The 20,587-nt window shown below is 36.0% G+C and overlaps 1 protein-coding gene across 5 annotated transcripts in view; it reads left to right on the top strand.

Annotated features, from left to right (window-relative positions):
- The window catches only part of WDR37 (WD repeat domain 37), a 127,395-nt gene extending 110,641 nt beyond the window's left edge, over positions 1-16,754 (top strand). For 4 of the 5 annotated variants that reach the window (XM_077151880.1, XM_077151881.1, XM_077151878.1 and 1 more), the window contains 3 exons: positions 4-138; positions 697-811; positions 11,001-11,500. In XM_077151880.1, coding sequence (XP_077007995.1) covers positions 4-138; positions 697-811; positions 11,001-11,132 — 382 coding nt within the window. In that variant the 3' untranslated portion in view covers positions 11,133-11,500. Of the gene's footprint in view, positions 1-3; positions 139-696; positions 812-11,000; positions 11,501-16,588 lie in introns of those variants that run through there. The other variant, XM_077151883.1, reaches the window with a different exon arrangement.
- Positions 16,755-20,587: the final 3,833 nt, after the last annotated feature.

The raw sequence follows: 20,587 nt of genomic DNA on the forward strand, positions 1-20,587 counted from the left end.
TAGCACTGTCACCTCTGCTGTGTTTACTGTGGGAGATAATGTTGTTTCAGGCAGTGATGACCGTACTGTGAAAGTTTGGGATTTAAAAAATATGAGATCCCCAATTGCAACAATTCGTACAGACTCTGCCATTAACAGGTAAAATAAAGCTATTCATTACATAAAACATTTAACTTGCATAATAATACTGCAATTACTTGAAAGGAGTAGTAAGTGTGTTTTAATGTTTTAGTTATATAAATTTAGTGTTTAATTGATATATCCTTGGGAAAAGTAGTTTAAACTCCTGCAAAAATATATTTTCTTGATCCTGTAATGCAAATTCAGTATTCAATAATCACTTAAATCTATTAAGTATAAAATCAGGTTGGTGATGTGAGCTTCATAAGTATAAAATCATTTATGGCCATAATGTTGTAGGGTTTTTATTTAGTATGAGGTAATTGATACTCTGGGTAATGCATGTGTGTCTGTACTATGAGTGTTTGTGTTTGAGTGAATGTGTGTGTATCTTGTAGTTACATATAAGTAATTTGGTCTCTGTATTCTGATACCACATAGAGATAATACCTGCAACGGGATAATGTATTATGCCTCAAAATATGAATATTAAATATCCTACTATGTCATTATCTGTCAACTCAAAAACTTATACTGTCACTATTTAAACATAATCCACTTTTCTCTTCTTTTCAGGATTAATGTATGTGTTGGCCAAAAAATCATTGCCCTTCCACATGACAACCGACAGGTTCGATTGTTTGATATGTCAGGAGTACGATTAGCAAGGCTGCCTCGAAGCAATAGACAGGTAACAGAATTGTGTTTGTAAGTCTCAGAATATATACTCACAAAGAAAGAGAAGAGCTGGAATTTTATATCTTTGATCATCGCTGTGTAATAAAAATATAATGAGAGTCACACATGTAATTTAAAATTTTCTGACAGCCACATTAAAAAAAAGATGAGAAATTAATTTTAACAACATTAATCAAATATATAAAAAATAATGTCTTTTCAACATGTTATAAATAAAGAGAACTATTAGATATAAAATTCTTATTTTGATACCAAGTCTTTTTAAAAATTATTTATTAATTAAAAAAATTTAACAAATGAACTAAAACATTAACATATATAATCAGTAATTAACAATATCATCACTTAGTTGCATACTCATCATTTCTTAGATGATACCAAGTCTTTTGACATTAAATTTTTATTGGGAATACTTGATCTGTATTTAGAGTTCATAAAATTTAAAGTTGGAAAAGCAGCTCTACATACCCAAGTTGTTTCAAAGCCACTTGAAAGTTTGTCAGTAAATAAATAAGTTTTTAAATTCAAATTTAAATTAATTAAAAATAAATAGAATTACACATTCAGTTTCTCAGTGGCACTAGCTACATTTCAAGAGCACAGTGGCACATTCCTTATGACTTTCAAATTAGCAAACACAGTCTTAGATATTTGCGATTGAATTTATAGAGACTGGAAATATTTTAAATGAACAATATTTAGTGTAATGAATCAGGACCAGTATTAGTTGTAGGTTGGCGGATATGTGTGTAGCTTTTTAAGAAAGGATCCTTAACTCCACCTCCAACCAAAAAAATCACCTTTCTGTGGGAGATTATTGCTGACAAGAAGGAATGCTACCTGTAAGTTCAGCAATTGTTTCTTGTTAAAATGTTTCAGAAGATGTAGTATGTGGGAGAGTTAGCCATGTTACACATTAGATCACTGTGACTTTTAGATCACCCCACCGCAGCTACCTGACATGTTTGATAAGAATTCTGACTGACACCATCAGAATTTCAGAACGTAATGCCTTCAGAATCAGCTTTTAAAATAAATAACTTAGGTAATACTGATATATTTTGAAGTTTGAGGGTAGTGAATGAATTTCTTGGCTGTTTTTCGTTGATAGCTGATTTATGTAGACACAATAATAAAAACACATATTTAATTGACTCCCCATATTATGATCACTCTTTCCATTGTTTTCTTTTAATCTTTTCTGAATGTCATCTTAACATCTGCATGATTAATATGCCAATGAATTCTTTTGTTTTTATATGAATTAATTCCCTGATTCTGCTGGTCAGTTGTGTGTATGCATGTTCATGTGTGCACACACATGTCTATGTATGTAAGTACATACCTCTGACAAGCAGTTTTCATCCCTTTTCTTAGAATAACACTTTCTACAATTGTTGCCTCACATTGCTACTGTTGATTTCCACCAATCTTATTTTCACAAAGTCCCAAAGTACATTTCATAAACCATATGCCAGCTCTACAATATATGTGTACTTCAAAAATTATAGACCAGAGATAGCTTTGTAGATAGATTGGAAAGTGGGTATTTGCTACCAACATAGCAACACTTTTTCTTTGAAGCAGGAGCTTCCCAAAAGCTAACTGTCCTTGAAACAAGTATATTTTAGTTTTCTTTTCTCTTTTATAGTATGTAAGGTCACCTTAAATTATCTTTTTACTCTTTGAGTTCATATCACAGAAAAATTACTCCTGAAATTAGCTAAAATGAGTTAAAAAAGTTTCACAACCCCTAGCAAAGCCATAAATTGGCTTGTCCAGGAGAATTTTTTCCTACTTCTTAACTGCTGAGTACATTCATCCATCTCCTAAGCTACATCTTTAATGCCGCAGAATGTTGCCTTTTTAAATGTTCTCTCTGTGTAAAATCAAGACACCTCACCTATACAACATGCAGAGTTTGCATTTTGAAACAAAAGTTTATGAGAATGTATGTGACTTTATTACTTTGAGAATATTTTTCTTCAAGGAAGTAGGGAGTTCTTTGTGGTTCTAGTTCTATGTAGACAACTTCGTGTTTAATTATCATTAAGCATTCAACCTTGTTGGAATGGTAGGATTCTGTTGTTATTATATTTATCTCCTACTAAAATGGCACATGCAATAGATTTATTTTTACAATAAATGGATTATATTTACTACATTTTGAATTTGAAACACTTCAGATAGATAAATAGGCTTTTCAGTGTCACAAAACGACAGCTAGAAATCACTGATATATCATTCTAGCATCTTTCAACTGACAGATTTTAAAAAGAGAGGAAAGAGGAAAAAATCCACTTACTTGAATTTTTAAAAAGCTAGAGTGAAAGGAACTGATAGTTTAAAATTGTTTTTCTTTTGAGAAAGTATGCATGATATTTCCCAAAAACGTGTTTCAAAGAAAGGGAGCTTTATAGAATCGTAAGAGGAATTACATGGTTCTGTGGTCTCTAGTATATTTGGGAAATGTAGATTTCAAGAAAATTAAACAGGATTCCTCAAAGCAAGAGTGTCAGAGTTTTTAATATGCTAATGCATCTATAGAACATTTTCAAAATAGGTTTGTTAATGGAATTTTTTTTTTCTGAGTGGATGAGGTCCTTAGACGTGTGTGAACACACTATAGGAATCTATGTTGTATGAAGGTGCTGAACTATAAAACTAAGAGATTTAGCTTCCAGCTTTGTTACTATTTAGCTCTTTATTTTAATCAACTTTCTATAGGCTCCGTGGGGTCTTTGTCCCTTACTCTATTATTAAGAACCCGATGTCAGTGATTCTACAGTGAATGCCTTGAGTTTTTAGTCTTTGAATTTTTCTTGTAAAAAGGCATGATTTTACTGTCCAGTTAATGAATGTATTATTCGTTTCTTTTCTTTTTATCATCATTAACAAAAGTGATATGATACCTTTCATTAACCTTTGTTATGTGGTTTTCCTTTCTCACAGTAATTTTACATTTGTGGCCTATTGTAGTTCTCTCTCCAAATATACAAATAGTGCCATATATGATTGATTTTGCAGAGGAAAATTTTGTAGCACTCTGAGTATTTCTTTTACTTACTAAATTTCTGTCAGTTTTTCTTAATACTGACTCATGCATTTCTTGTGTGACATAACAGTATAACAGCCACTGTATTATAGGCATTATGTTAAATGCTTGTATCTAGATACGTATAAACCTAATATAACACTATAAACTTTGTCAAATATTTTGCAATACTTTTTCCCAACATTTTGACACTTAACTAGGATTCCTGAAATTGGCAGGAATCTACTTGAAAGTAGATTTTATTTTATCCTGCTTAAATTTAGTACCAAATGTATTTTTCTATCTCCTTTCCTTTCTGAACCAATCATTTGTTAAAATGGTTTGAGTTCCTTGAGTGGATTTTATTTAATTTATCCCCAAATATCATCTAACCTCATTTATTCATTTAAAATTTTCAGATTGATCATTAATTTTTTTCTGACTGTAATCTTGGTCATTTTCTTAAAGAATTATAGATTGGTTTTGATATGTTATTAAATTTATTATGTGTTTTAATTCCACTTCATTCAGTCACTAGCATTTCCATCAATATATTTCTTTTTTTTTTACCTTTTTTATTAATTAAAAAAAGAATTAACAAAACAATTAGAAATCATTCCATTCTACATGTACAATCAGTAATTCTTAATAACATCACATAGTTGCATATTCATCATTTCTTAGTACATTTGCATCGATTTAGAAAAAGAAATAAAAAGACAACAGAATAAGAATTAAAACATTAATAGAAAGAAAAAAAAAAAACGAAAAACCTATACCTCACATGCAGCTTCATTCAGTGTTTTAACATAATTGCATTACAATTGGGTAGTATTGTGCTGTCCATTTCTGAGTTTTTATATCCAGTCCCGTTGTACAGTCTGTATCCCTTCAATTACCCCTTCTCTCTTTTTTTTTTTAATTAATGGAAAAAAAGAAATTAACCCAACATTTAGAAATCATACCATTCTACATATGCAATCAGTAATTCTTAACATCATCACATAGATGCATGATCATCATTTCTTAGTACATTTGCATCGGTTTAGAAAAACTAGCAACATAACCGAAAACGATATAGAATGTTAATATAGAGACAAAAATAAAAGTAATAATAGTAAAGTCAAAACAAAACAAAACAAAACAAAAACCTATAGCTCAGATGCAGCTTCATTCAGTGTTTTAACAAGATTACTTTACAATTAGGTATTATTGTGTTGTCCATTTTTGAGTTTTTGTATCTAGTCCTGTTGCACAGTCTGTATCCCTTCAACTCCAATTGCCCATTATCTTACCCTGTTTCTACCTCCTGCTGGACTCTGTTACCAATGACATATTCCAAATTTATTCTCGAATGTCTGTTCACATCAGTGGGACCATACAGTATTTGTCCTTTAGTTTTTGGCTAGACTCACTCAGCATAATGTTCTCTAGGTCGATCCATGTTATTACATGCTTCATAAGTTTATCCTGTCTTAAAGCTGCATAGTATTCCATCGTATGTATATACCACAGTTTGTTTAGCCACTCTTCTGTTGATGGAGATTTCGGCTGTTTCCATCTCTTTGCAATTGTAAATAACGCTGCTATAAACATTGGTGTGCAAATGTCCGTTTGTGTCTTTGCCCTTAAGTCCTTTGAGAAATACCATTGCTGGGTCGTATGGCAATTCTATATTCAGCTTTTTGAGGAACCGCCAAACTGCCTTCCACAGTGGTTGCACCATTTGACATTCCCACCAACAGTGGATAAGTGTGCCTCTTTCTCCGCATCCTCTCCAGCACTTGTCATTTTCTGTTTTGTTGATAATGGCCATTCTGGTGGGTGTGAGATGATATCTCATTGTGGTTTTGATTTGCATTTCTCTAATGGCCAGGGACATTGAGCATCTCTTCATGTGCCTTTTGGCCATTTGTATTTCCTCTTCTGATAGGTGTCTGTTCAAGTCTTTTTCCCATTTTGTAATTGGGTTGGCTATCTTTTTGTTGTTGAGATGAACAATCTCTTTATAAATTCTGGATACTAGACCTTTATCTGATATATCATTCCCAAATATTGTCTCCCATTGTGTAGGCTGTCTTTCTACTTTCTTGATGAAGTTCTTTGATGCACAAAAGTATTTAATTTTGAGGAGCTCCCATTTATTTATTTCCTTCTTCAGTGTTCTTGCTTTAGGTTTAAGGTCCATAAAACCGCCTCCAGTTGTAAGATCCATAAGATATCTCCCAACATTTTCCTCTAACTGTTTTATGGTCTTAGACCTAATGTTTAGATCTTTGATCCATTTTGAGTTAACTTTTGTATAGGGTGTGAGAGATGGGTCTTCTTTCATTCTTTTGCATATGGATATCCAGTTCTCTAGGCACCATTTATTGAAGAGACTGTTCTGTCCCAGGTGAGTTGGCTTGACTGCCTTATCAAAGATCAAATGTCCATAGATGAGAGGGTCTATATCTGAGCACTCTATTCGATTCCATTGGTCGATATATCTATCTTTATGCCAATACCATGCTGTTTTGACCACTGTGGCTTCATAATATGCCTTAAAGTCCAGCAGCTTGAGACCTCCAGCTTCGTTTTTTTTCCTCAAGATGTTTTTAGCAATTCGGGGCACCCTGCCCTTCCAGATAAATTTGCTTATTGGTTTTTCTATTTCTGAAAAATAAGTTGTAGGGATTTTGATTGGTATTGCATTGAATCTGTAAATCAATTTAGGTAGGATTGACATCTTAACTATATTTAGTCTTCCAATCCATGAACATGGTATGCCCTTCCATCTATTTAGGTCTTCTGTGATTTCTTTTAACAGTTTTTTGTAGTTTTCTTTATATAGGTTTTTTGTCTCTTTAGTTAAATTTATTCCTAGGTATTTTATTCTTTTAGTTGCAATTGTAAATGGGATTCGTTTCTTGATTTCCCCCTCAGCTTGTTCATTACTAGTGTATAGAAATGCTACAGATTTTTGAATGTTGATCTTGTATCCTGCTACTTTGCTGTACTCATTTATTAGCTCTAGTAGTTTTGTTGTGGATTTTTCCGGGTTTTCTACGTATAGTATCATATCGTCTGCAAACAGTGATAGTTTTACTTCTTCCTTTCCAATTTTGATGCCTTATATTTCTTTTTCTTGTCTAATTGCTCTGGCTAGAACCTCCAACACGATGTTGAATAATAGTGGTGATAGTGGACATCCTTGTCTTGTTCCTGATCTTAGGGGGAAAGTTTTCAATTTTTCCCCATTGATGATGATATTAGCTGTGGGTTTTTCATATATTCCCTCTATCATTTTAAGGAAGTTCCCTTGTATTCCTATCTTTTGAAGTGTTTTCAACAGGAAAGGATGTTGAATCTTGTCGAATGCCTTCTCTGCATCAATTGAGATGATCATGTGATTTTTCTGCTTTGATTTGTTGACATGGTGTATTACATTAACCGATTTTCTTATGTTGAACCACCCTTGCATACCCGGGATGAATCCCACTTGGTCATGATGTATAATTCTTTTAATGTGTTGTTGGATACGATTTGCTAGAATTTTATTGAGGATTTTTGCATCTATATTCATTAGAGAGATTGGTCTGTAGTTTTCTTTTTTTGTAATATCTTTGCCTGGTTTTGGTATGAGGGTGATGTTGGCTTCATAGAATGAATTAGGTAGTTTTCCCTCCACTTCGATTTTTTTGAAGAGTTTGAGGAGAATTGGTACTAATTCTTTCTGGAATGTTTGGTAGAATTCACATGTGAAGCCATCTGGTCCTGGACTTTTCTTTTTAGGAAGCTTTTGAATGATAGATTCAATTTCTTTACTTGTGATTGGTTTGTTGAGGTCATCTGTGTCTTCTTGAGTCAAGGTTGGTTGTTCATGTCTTTCCAGGAACCCATCCATTTCATCTAAATTGTTGTATTTATTAGCGTAAAGTTGTTCATAGTATCCTGTTATTACCTCCTTTATTTCTGTGAGGTCAGTGGTTATGTCTCCTCTTCCATTTCTGATCTTATTTATTTGCATCCTCTCTCTTCTTCTTTTTGTCAATCTTGATAAGGGCCCATCAATCTTATTGATTTTCTCATAGAACCAACTTCTGGTCTTATTGATTTTCTCTATTGTTTTCATGTTTTCAATTTCATTTATTTCTGCTCTGATCTTTGTTATTTCTTTCCTTTTGCTTGCTTTGGGATTAGTTTGCTGTTCTTTCTCCAGTTCTTCCAAGTGAACAGTTAATTCCTGCATTTTTGCCTTTTCTTCTTTTCTGATATAGGCATTTAGGGCAATAAATTTCCCTCTTAGCACTGCCTTTGCTGCATCCCATAAGTTTTGATATGTTGTGTTTTCATTTTCATTTGCCTCGAGGTATTTACTAATTTCTCTTGCAATTTCTTCTTTGACCCACTCGTTGTTTAAGAGTGTGTTGTTGAGCCTCCACGTATTTGTGAATTTTTTGGCATTCCGCCTATTATTGATTTCCAACTTCATTCCTTTATGATCCGAGAAAGTGTTGTGTATGATTTCAATCTTTTTAAATTTGTTAAAACTTGCTTTGTGACCCAGCATATGGTCTATCTTTGAGAATGATCCATGAGCACTTGAGAAAAAGGTTTATCCTGCTGTTGTGGGATGTAATGTCCTATAAATGTCTGTTAAGTCTAGCTCCTTTATAGTAATATTCAGATTCTCTATTTCTTTATTGATCCTCTGTCTAGATGTTCTGTCCATTGATGAGAGTGGGTAATTAAAGTCTCCAACTATTATGGTATTTGTGTCTATTTCCTTTTTCAGTGTTTGCAGTGTATTCCTCATGTATTTTGGGGCATTCTGGTTCGGTGCGTAAATATTTATGATTGTTATGTCTTCTTGTTTAATTGTTCCTTTTATTAGTATATAGTGTCCTTCTTTGTCTCTTTTAACTGTTTTACATTTGAAGTCTAACTTGTTGGATATTAGCATAACCACTCCTGCTATTTTCTGGTTGTTATTTGCATGAAATATCTTTTCCCAACCTTTCACTTTCAACCTATGTTTATCTTTGGGTCTAAGATGTGTTTCCTGTAGACAGCATATAGAAGGATCCTGTTTTTTAATCCATTCTGCCATTCTATGTCTTTTGATTGGGGAATTCAGTCCATTAACATTTGGTGTTATTATTGTTTGGATAATATTTTCCTCTGCCATTTTGCCCTTTGTATTATATATATCATATCTGACTTTCCTTCTTTCTACACTCTTCTCCATATCTCTCTCTTCTGTCTTTTCGGTTCTGACTCTAGTGCTCCCTTTAGTATTTCTTGCAGAGCTGGTCTCTTGGTCACAAATTCTCTCAGTGACTTTTTGTCTGAGAATGTTTTAATTTCTCCCTCATTTTTGAAGGACAATTTTGCTGGATATAGGAGTCTTGGTTGGCAGTTTTTCTCTTTTAGTAATTTAAATATATCATCCCACTGTCTTCTAGCCTCCATGGTTTCTGCTGAGAAATCTACACATAGTCTTATTGGGTTTCCCTTGTATGTGATGGATTGTTTTTCTCTTGCTGCTTTCAAGATCCTCTCTTTCTCTTTGACCTCTGACATTCTAACTAGTAAGTGTCTTGGAGAACGCCTATTTGGGTCTAATCTCTTTGGGGTGCACTGCACTTCTTGGATCTGTAATTTTAGGTCTTTCATAAGAGTTGGGAAGTTTTCAGTGAAAATTTCTTCCATTAGTTTTTCTCCTCCTTTTCCCTTCTCTTCTCCTTCTGGGACACCCACAACACGTATATTTGTGCGGTTCATATTGTCCTTGAGTTCCCTGATACCCTGTTCAAATTTTTCCATTCTCTTCCCGATAGTTTCTGTTTGTTTTTGGAATTCAGATGTTCCATCCTCCAAATCACTAATTCTATCTTCTGTCTCTTTGAATCTATCATTGTAGGTATCCATTGTTTTTTCTATCTTTTCTACTTTGTCCTTCACTTCCATAAGTTCTGTGATTTGTTTTTTCAGTTTTTCTATTTCTTCTTTATGTTCAGCCCATGTCTTCTTCATGTCCTCCCTCAATTTATCGATTTCGTTTTTGAAGAGGTTTTCCATTTCTGTTCGTATATTCAGCATTAGTTGTCTCAGCTCCTGTATCTCATTTGAACTATTGGTTTGTTCCTTTGACTGGGCCATATTTTCAATTATTTGAGCGTGATCCGTTATCTTCTGTTAGCGTCTGCGCATTTAGACAGATTTCCCTGGGTATTGGATCCAAAAGTTTGGAAGATTTTTCTGTGAAATCTCTGGGTTCTGTTTTTCTTATCCTGCCCAGTAGGTGGCGCTTGTGGCACACGTTTGTCTGCGGGTCCCACCAGTAAAAGGTGCTGTGGGACCTTTAACTTTGGAAAACTCTCGCTGTCCGGGAGGTTCGCTAGCCGAAGCGGCTTGGAAGGGTTCGAGCTGGCCCGGGGTCCGAATGCGGGGAGGGTTGCTGGCCGCCGCAGCCTGGGAAAGCGCCCGTCTGATTTTCCTAGTCGGCCTGGGGCGACAAGCATGGCGGGAGGGCGCCAGCAGCAGCGGCCCGCCCGGGAGAGTGCACGTTCCCGGGGAGTCACGGGTTTGGAAGGGGCCTCCCCCACCCGTCACCGTTCTCCGCGGCCTGGGGATTTCCGATCCAATTCTCTCAGTTGGTCCGGGGGGCCGCGCGTGGTGTGGGCGCCAGCCTCCGCGGTTTCAGGGGACTGCCTCTCCAATTCTCCCAGCCGGCCCGGGAAGGGGGAAGGGAGTGACTCCGGCCGCTTGCCGCCCCGCCCGGTGAAGCCCGCGCGCCTTGGCGATCTCACCCGAGCGGCTTCTCTCAGCCAGCCAGCCGTTCCAGGATGGGGTACGCTGTCTTTTTTATCTCTGTTGTGGCTTTGGGCGCTTTCTGTATCGTTTCTACTCCCCTAGTAGCTGTCCTGGAGAAGAAACTAAGATCCGCGCGTCTTACTAAGCCGCCATCTTCTCCTCCATCAGTATATTTCTTAAAGCCCCATTGCTATTATGATTTTTGACTCACTTGGGCTAATCCTGCTTATTAATTTTTTTCTTTTGCTTTAATAGCTTTGGGTTGTATAAGTTCTTAATTTGGTTGAGGTTTTCAAATTTTATATTTTAAGAATAATACACTAATTCTGGTTTGTTTGACTGTTAATAGGGTCATCGAAGAATGGTATGCTGCTCAGCTTGGAGTGAAGACCACCCTATATGCAATCTATTTACCTGTGGGTTTGATAGGCAAGCCATTGGTTGGAATATCAACATCCCTGCACTGTTACAAGAAAAATAAGATAGCTGATATTCCTTTGTTTCATTGTTCGCCATGGACCTTTAACTGGTGCAGACTTCTGCATATTAATCTGTCATTTTTGAGAGAATTTGACCCTGAAAAAGAGGATTTTATTTTAGTGTTCTTTTCACATTGTACCCAGATTGCATGAAATGTACAGAAAATATGTGATCTGTTTTTTTGTTGTTGTTTGTTTTTTTTTGTCCTGTGTATGACCTTTTGTATATTGACATTCTCTGGTCAGTAGAAATGAAGTTCACTTCCCATGTAGCACATAAATGCTCATGAGTCATTCAGCATTTGACAGATAAACAATAGGGCATTACATTTCTGTGAATTAAATGTGAAACCTTTGTACTTGTGAGAAATCTAGTAGTCTGTGGCATTTTCTGGAATAATTATACATATCTACCTTGTATTAAAAAGATTGCAGAGTTGGATTTGAGTTGGATAATGAATGGCAGTAATGATCAGAGAATTTATGTTTACTGCTGGATGAAATTTAAGCATGTGCTATAGTGTAATTCACCTTCAATTCTTATTTCTATTACAGTTCTGTAAAAGTAACCTGGATTTTAAAAGTTAAAAAAATGTGTAGAATGTTGTTTGCAACATTCAGAGAGTTTCTTTTGAGAAGAAAAAGTTTTCAGGTCTTTTTATAGAAAATCATTTCAATATCCTGAGGTCTCATCCTAGCAAATTCTAAGGTATACTGATTCTAATCACTGAAATATATTGAAGCAAAATTTAAAGCACTTTAGTTTATAGCTATGGTTATAAACAGTTTTATAGAAGTTTCAAATGACTTATCCATTGAATGTGACTTGACCTTTGTTAGAAGGACCTGCTACCTGAAAACAAAATCTTATTTATTTTTTACACCTTTAGTTTGCATATTTCTAAATGGGTTCACTTCCTTGGGGGTATTTGAGAGCCAACAATGCAAATAAAGAGTACTACCTCAAAAATAAATGTATTTGGAAAACTTTGGAGTCTCACTGTTGCCTAGTTAAAGCACTTTTGATTTATAGCTGGAATACTGAAACTTAGAAGGCAAGAAAGAATCGAACCAAATGTATCCTGAAGATAAAAGTTTCATTGATTAAGCTAACAACGTATGATAATCACAACAAATAATTCATAGCTAACAAGATGTTCTTGTCTTTAGTAGCTGGGATACCTCTCAGTGCCAGTTCTACTGTGTGAGTGAGCCTGTATTCTTGCCTTCTAAGAAATTGTTTTTCATTTTATATTTGTAAATTAATGTTTCTTGCTGATTTATAGTTTTGATAGACATCTCAGTGTACTGTCCCTCATTTTTAAATATGTCCATTTGGAGACTGTTAACTTGGAGGAACACAAGAGGGGGTATATTTAAAACTGTCATGGGAAACAGTTTTAAATATGTCCATTTGGAGACTGTTAACTTGGAGGAACACAAGAGGGGGTATATTTAAAACTGTCATGGGAAACCCTCCCCCCTTACTGCCCCCCCAATTTACTGTGCTTTCTCCCTCCTGTGACAGGAGGTTACAGGAGCTGGTCATTGGTAAGTAGCCATTTGGTAAGGTGTAGTATTAAAAATAGAACTTACAGGCTTTCCCTTCAGTGGAATTTATCAAGAGTGAAAAACTGCCTCATTTATTGACATATTTTATTAGGTCGTGTAGTAGCTGATCATATGAACTTCAGATCTCAATCATTCTGAATAATTCTGAAATAATGTACAATGGCTGGGAGGGAAGAAGGAACCCAAGAATGCCAATAATAACATAATACATAGTTGAGGTCGCTAACAGAGGGACAAACAAATGTTGTAGTGAATTTTGTTTTTAGAGCTCAAAAATTTGTTGTATTTTTAAAGTCTGTCATTTTATATTCATGTAACCACATTGTTTTTGAGACCTGAAGTCAGACTTGCCACTATGGTGGATTAGAATTTCAAGTTTCAGCGACTGCCATCCTAGGTATATTTTGCTTGATGATGGAGTACTTTACTATTCTCAAGATATTTGCTATGGCCTAATTTAATCTTATAATGAAATATTGCCATATCTCCTTTCATTCCCATATATCTGAAGACAAGAGCATTAAATGACTTCTGGATTATAAACTGCAGAAACCATGTTTTTAGGTTGTTTCATTTTAATTTGAAAGGCTAGGTATCTTAGAGTCATTATAGGAATATTGCAGAATGTATACAAATATCACATAAAAATTAAATTTTCCAAATTAAAAATGTTGACACTTGTAAAAATAAGCATACCTGATGGCCATTTCATTCTCTGCAGACTAGTACCCTTCACTGCCAATAGCTTCACCTTTTTGTCGCAACAAGGGTAACCAACTTGACACCAGAAATGAGTCTCTACTCATTTCCACTGAGGCTGAAAAACCCTAATGGTGCTAGAGCAGAGTTCTCAGAATCAGGATAATATTTACTCTGTTAACTACTATGTCAACTTTTAACTTGATTTTATTCATTTGCTCCTTGTGGCCATAAATGTTATTTTCAGCAAGTCATAAAGGAGATTGGAGATAGTGATTTGTGTGTGTGTGTGGCTCAAGTCATGTTACCAGCCACATGTGGTATTTGAAATAATGTTTTCAAATGGGAATGGTTTTGTTGTTTGCTGACAGGTCCAGAATTTCATTTATTAATGGAAGGAAATTGTGTATAATAGAAAAATGTTTATTGGTATAGAATTTCATGAGATACATTGTTGGACAAAGCAACATTCATTTTCTCAACCACTGCACATCAGGTTTCTGTAGAGTCAAAAGTTCTGTACATATTTTGGAATCTGAAGAATCCTATGTAAATCATTCGTTGCTTAAATCTGAAAAACAAGTTTCTTTGGGAGAAAGAGTATGCATTTATAAGTGTTATGTGGAATCAGTCGTTTTTATTGTATTGATGTAATTGTTTTTAAGTGTTCAGTGTTTTCATTGCAATATGAAATTCATTAAAACATCCATATTCCATAATTACTATTATAAAAAACTTTTATGTTATTGGAAGTCTGTTCTCTTATTTTTACTTTTTTTTTCTTTACGTTTTGCTTTGGTGAAAGATTGTAAATGACTGCATATACATCACAATGACATAGAAATTGGACAGATTAATTATTGCCCATTTGAAGAATTTTAATTTGGACTAAAATCAATTGTGCTATGTTTCCTATCCATCTATCACACCAAAATTAAATGACACATAATTATATTTCTTTATCCCCTCTTCCCTCTTCCCCCAAAACAATTCTGTAGAGGTTGACAAGCAAGTAGGTATAAAACATGTTTTTGGTAAAATTTCTCAAATAAAAAACACTTGTACTCTTCCTTTTACAGTTATGCTTGTTTGAAAATAAAAACAAAAGTTAGTGATAGGCACCATTTTCTGTGGGAGAATGCATATCATGATTGACAGTGACTATTTGTGCATCATTATATTCTTACCCAAGTGAAGCATTGTGGTTCTTTAACAACCACATGGACTATGTAATATATACACAACAGAGATTCTCAATGTTTAGGAATTTTTAAAAATACATCATTTAAAATAAATTTTATTAAAATAGCTTTTATTAAGCAGGTTTTTTTTTTGTCGAAAGAAACAGACTAAATATCTTTGTTGCTGTAAGAGCTCTGATAGACAAACATCACAATTTCTTAGTGGCCAATTTATGGTTTGTGTGTTGAGATAGAGAATTATGAGGAACTGCTTTAGATCAAAGAAACTTCTCTAAGGAGGTGGAATTTAAACTGAAACCTAAAGGTTGATTAAGATGTCATGGAAAGGGGGAAACGAGGAGGGAGGAGAACAATTCCAGGCAAGGGAGAATGTCTAGCAAAACCTTGACATGGGAAAGCTCGGCACGTTTTAGCCACTGAAACAACAGCATGATTGCAGAGCAGTGCAAGGGATGAATGGCCCAAGATGAGTTCAGAGTGACAAAAGGGCACCGTGTCATACAGGACCAATTAGGACTTGGGAAACTTTTTAACATTATCTTGCCAATCTGTGTGCATACCCCCATGCTCCAGCAATTACTAGAAGTATAATTTACAAGTTTCTATCGAAGTGTAATCTCTGGAACACCTGTATTGGAATCATGCTGAGTGTCTGTTAATATGAAGATTCCTGGGTCCAAGCCCAGAGCTTGGCTCAGAATCTCTGAGCATTGAGTGCAGGAATCAGCATTAAAAAAAAAAGGTTTTATTGATAAAGCTCATGCAAACATACTAACATCCTTAACATACAAACATTCCATATATGGTGTTCAATCAGTGGCTCACGATATCATCACATAATTGTGTATTCATCTCCATGTTCATTTTTTTGAACATTTGTATCACTCCAGAAAGAAAAGAAATTCATACATACCATACCCCTTACCCCTCCCTCTCATTGACCACTAGTATTTCCATCTACCCCAATTATTTTAACCTTTGTCCCCCCTATTTTTTATCCATAGGGAATCTGCACTTTAAATAAGCTCCTATATGTGATTCTCCTGCTCACTTTGAAAACCACTGTCCTAAAGAAACTTTTCCACATGTGAACTAAGAAATGTGCAGTCATAGCACCAAACTAGAAACAACCCAAATACACATCAACAGGGGAATGGTGAAATAAATTGTGGTATCTCTTCATAATGAAATATTACATAGTTAAAAATCAGTGAACAACACACAGCTATGTACAATTGTTGAATCTTAGGAACATAAGGTAGAATGAAACAATATGCCACTGAAAACTACAGAGTATGAAATTATTTTTATAAAGCACAAAGCTAGCAAAACCAAATCATAGGTGTATATCTGTGGTCAGATTTTGAGTTGGGACATGGGAGTGAAAAACAATTCAGCCTAGTTATTCTTTGGACCAAGAATGGAAGGGTGGGGTTCTGGAGAGGGAGTGGATGGGATCAGGGGAGAGTTCAGAATTGGCAATGGTTCTTAATTTGGATACTGGGTGTACAAGTATTTGTGTTTCCATTTCCATACTTTGTAACATAATTATGTTTCCCTATAATCCATATGTATTAAATAGTATATAAATAAAAGACCAATAAAAAAAGCGCATGCTATTTCAAAGACAAATAAAAAAATGCTGATAAAATGAGGTATTTTATAGTAATATTTTCTGACAACATCAGTATCAAGCTTATCATTGCATAACCATATTTTATTTACTTCAGACATTAGTTCTTTTTTCATTTACTAAGCATTTAGTTTTATTTCTCTAAACTTTCTGATTTTCAACCAATATGTACATTTGGTAGGAGGAAACACAAAGTCAATTCTGTTCCAAGATAATGTTCTTGAGAAAATGGTCACTAAGGAGATTGTAAAAAGGCAATATGTTATACTGTGTCAAAATTGGGCTGTTTTCAAATACATTTTAGAAATTCTTGCTTTAAAGGGGGAAATGTAATAAGGATTTCATTTTCCAGGTGTGATCATAAAACAATGAAAGTGGTTTTCTCTTGTTGCTCATAACCTGGGACTGAAGATAATTTCAAATCCAGAGAAGATGGTCCAAAAATTGTGTTGAGCAATAGCTACATATTGGAATATGAATATTTATCCTCACAGTCTGTGCTTTGAGTAAAACAGCATTTTTTTTCATAAGTAGATAAGTTTTGGTCTATTTGGTAAAATATATTCATATTCTACAATCAAATCTTGCATATTCATTGCAAATGTCTTCAACCTTCTGATATGATTCTCAATGGTTAATATAAAAATGTTCAACTATGTAAAAATTTTTTCTTTTTCAGTGATAGATTTAATCATGTATATTCTCTAATCCCTTCCTAATGTTAAGTGATGCCAACTTAAACTTTTTTTGTCCTTTTAAAAACAGCTTTATTATGTTATAATTGGCACATGCTATACTAAACTTATTTAAAGTGTAAAATGTGGTAAGTTTTAACATGTATATGCATGGAATCATCACCACAATTAAGATAATGTTCATATCAATCACCCTCAATAGTTTACTCATGTCCTTTGTATTTCTTCCCTACCACTCCTCCTCACCCTCCCATCCCCAGGTAACTACAGATCTGCTTTCTGTCAGTAAAGATTAATTTGAATTTTATATAAATGCAATTAGATAATCCATACTCATTTTTGTCTGGCCTCCTTTACTGTGAATAATTATTTTGAGATTCATTCATGTTATTGTATGTATCAATAGTTCATTCCTTTTTATTGCTGAATAATAACTTCATTTTATGAATATACCACATTTGTTTGTCCATTTATTGTTTAATGGACATTTAAATTGCTTCCAGTTTGCTCATTACAAGTCAAGCTGTTATATTAGTCAAGGTTCTCTACTGAAACAAAACCAACAAGAGATAAATATGAGATTTATAAAGGTGTCTCACACAACTGTAGGAATGGAAGAGTCCAAAATCCATAGGGTGGGCTGTGAAGCTGGCAGCTCCAATGAAGGGCCCGGATACAAGAGAGGCTTGCTGGTTGAAAAAGCAGTGAAAAAGTCTCTCTTCTTCCTTAAAAGTCTTCACCTGACTGGATTATCTTGTTGTGGGGGACAAACAGTTGAGCAAAGATACAATCAGCCACAGATGCAGTCAATTGACTGATGATTTAATATACCAGCCTTCCACTTTAGCAACCAGCCACAAAATATCCTTGCAGCAATGTTCAGGCCAGTGCTTTCCTGACCAGACAACTGGGCATCATCACTTGACCAAGAACCTAACCATCACAGTCCACGTCTTTTCAACTTGGCAGCTATACACATACTTTGAGATATACTTAATTTCCAAATAGAACACAATAACAGACATATATTTCACCTAACAATACCCAACGGTCCTGCATACAACTGGAAATGCATTACATCTCTCCACTATAGGGTGCAAGCCCTTAGGTAACATTCATTATTAAACTTCATATCCTATGACTTAAATACTATAACATGAACAATACAACATGTCATATGATAAGAGGAAAACAAGATATTTGCTTATTTACAAATGCAAACATACTCATAACAAAACAGGGAGGCAACATTCATACAATCACAGTCCTCATTTCTGTAACTGGTCATGAGGTTGTAATTCCTATTTATCACTACCTTCTACTGCCAATTCCATGTTCCCTTTATCCTTAGCAAGCACTTCAGCTGGCCATGGTTCTTTGCCAGGTGCAGTGACACAAATCTTCATTCCTGAAGTTTTTGGGCCATTGTAGCCCTGCCTGGATTGAGTTGTTGCAGTTTTCCATTGACTTTAATCACAGGGCATGGTAGTACAAAGAGATCCACTAGGGGATCTCCTGTATACCAGGAAAACTCTTTACCTCCATTGTGTATTTGCAGTCCTATTTCCACAGGATGGTAAGGATCAATCACTCCAGACAAAAGAGTAATACCCTATCATGCCTACTGATTCAGTGGCATGAGAAACCCAAAGTGGCTAGGTGGCAGTCTTAACTTTCAGTTCAATGGAATCATTGTTGTGTCTCCTGGTAGGGGCACTCCTCCTTGTGGAACTAAGCGCACTCCTCCTTGTGGAGCTTAAGGTTTCAGCGACAGGAAGCAAAAATTTTCCCAGTGGATCACTAGGGCTGATAGTGAGTGGTGCCACTCCTATTTCCATCCCTTGATTCCTGGACCTGTGAATTCTGGCTATGGGAGAAACAGCACCATGGAGTGGAGGCTGATTCAGAGCATACACAGCCTCCTGGAGAACATCACCCCAGCCCTGCAAGGTATTGCCACCTAGTTGGCATCATAATTGGGTCTTCAAAAAGCTAATCTACCATTCTATCAACCCAGCTGCCTCTAGATGATGGGGAACATGATAAGACAAGAGAATTCCATGAGCATGTGCCATTCCCGCACTTCATTTGCTGTGAAGTGGCTTCCTTGATCAGTAGCAATGCTGTGTGGAGTACCATGATAAGGCATTCCATAAGTCAATGAATAGTAGTTTTTGCAGAAGCATTGCATGCAGGGAAGGCAAACCCATATCTGGAGTATGTGTCTATTTCAGTTAGAAAAAAATCACTGCCCCTTCTATGATGGAAGTAGTCCAATGTAATCAACCTGCCACCAGTAAGTAGGCTGATCACCTCAGGGAATGATGCCATACCAAGGACTGAGTGTGAATCTCAGCTGCTGGCAGATTGTGTGCTCAGCAGTGGCCATACCCAGGTTGTCCTTGGGGAGTGGAAGTCCATGTTGCTGAACCCATGCATAACCTCCATCTCTATCATCATGCACACTTTGTTCATAAGCCCATTGGGCAATGGCAGGAGTGGCTGAGGAAAGAGGATGACCTGTATCCACAGGGCAGCTCATCTTATCCACTTATTGAAACCTTCCTCTGCTGAAGTCACACTCTGGTGAGTATTCATGTGGGGCATAAATATCTTCACATTCTTTGCCCACTCAGAAAGGTCGATCCACATATCTCTTCCCCAGACTTCTTCATCACCAATTTTTGAATCATGCTCCTTCCAAGACCCTGATCATCCAGCCAAACAATTAGCAACAGCCATGAGTCAGTATACAAATGCACCTCTGGCTAATTCTCCATCCACGCAAATGAACAACCTGGTGCACTGTTTGAAGTTCCACCACTGGGAGGATTTTCCCTCAATACTGTCCTTTAAGGACATCTTAGAAGGGTTTGTAGTGCTTCAGCTGTCCACTTCCAGGTGCTGCCTGCATATCATGCAGAACCATCTGTAAACTAGGCCCAAGTTTCCATTTCCTCAGTCAATTGACTATAAGGAACTCCCCAAGAGGCCATAGCTCTGGTCTGGGAAAGAGAAGGTAATATGGTAATATGGGCATTTGGGCCACTTACTCATGTAACTTACTTGTGCCTTCAGGACCTGCTTGAGTCCTATCTCTTATATACCATTTCCATTTTATGATGGAATGCAGCTGTGCATGCCCAACTTTAAGGCTTGGTGGGTCAGACAACACCCATCTCATGATAGGCAATTCAGGTCTCATGGCAACTTTGTGGCCCATGGTTAAGCATTCAGCCTCTACTAAGGCCTAGTAGCAGACTAAAAGTTGTTTCTCAAAAGGAGAGTAGTTATCTGCAGTGGATGTTAAGGCTTTGCTCCAAAATCCTAAGGGTCTGAATTGTGATTCTCCTATAGGAGCCTGCTAAAGGCTCCAGACAGCATCCCTATTTGGCACTGACACTTCCAGCACCATTGGATCTGCTTGATCATATGGCCCAAGTGGCAGAGCAGCTTCCATAGCAGCCTGGACATGTCACAGAGCCTCCTCTCGTTCTGGTCCCCACTCAGAACTAGTGGTTTTTCAGGTCACTCAGTAAATGGCTGGAGTGGCACAGCCAAATGAGGAATATGTTGTCTCCAAAATTCAGAGACCAACCAGGCATTATGCCTTTTGTTTTGGTCATAGGAGGAACCAGATGCAACAGCTTACCCTT

This window comes from Tamandua tetradactyla, chromosome 1 (assembly GCF_023851605.1).
Source record: "Tamandua tetradactyla isolate mTamTet1 chromosome 1, mTamTet1.pri, whole genome shotgun sequence".
In the NCBI taxonomy this organism is placed as follows: Eukaryota; Metazoa; Chordata; class Mammalia; order Pilosa; family Myrmecophagidae; genus Tamandua; species Tamandua tetradactyla.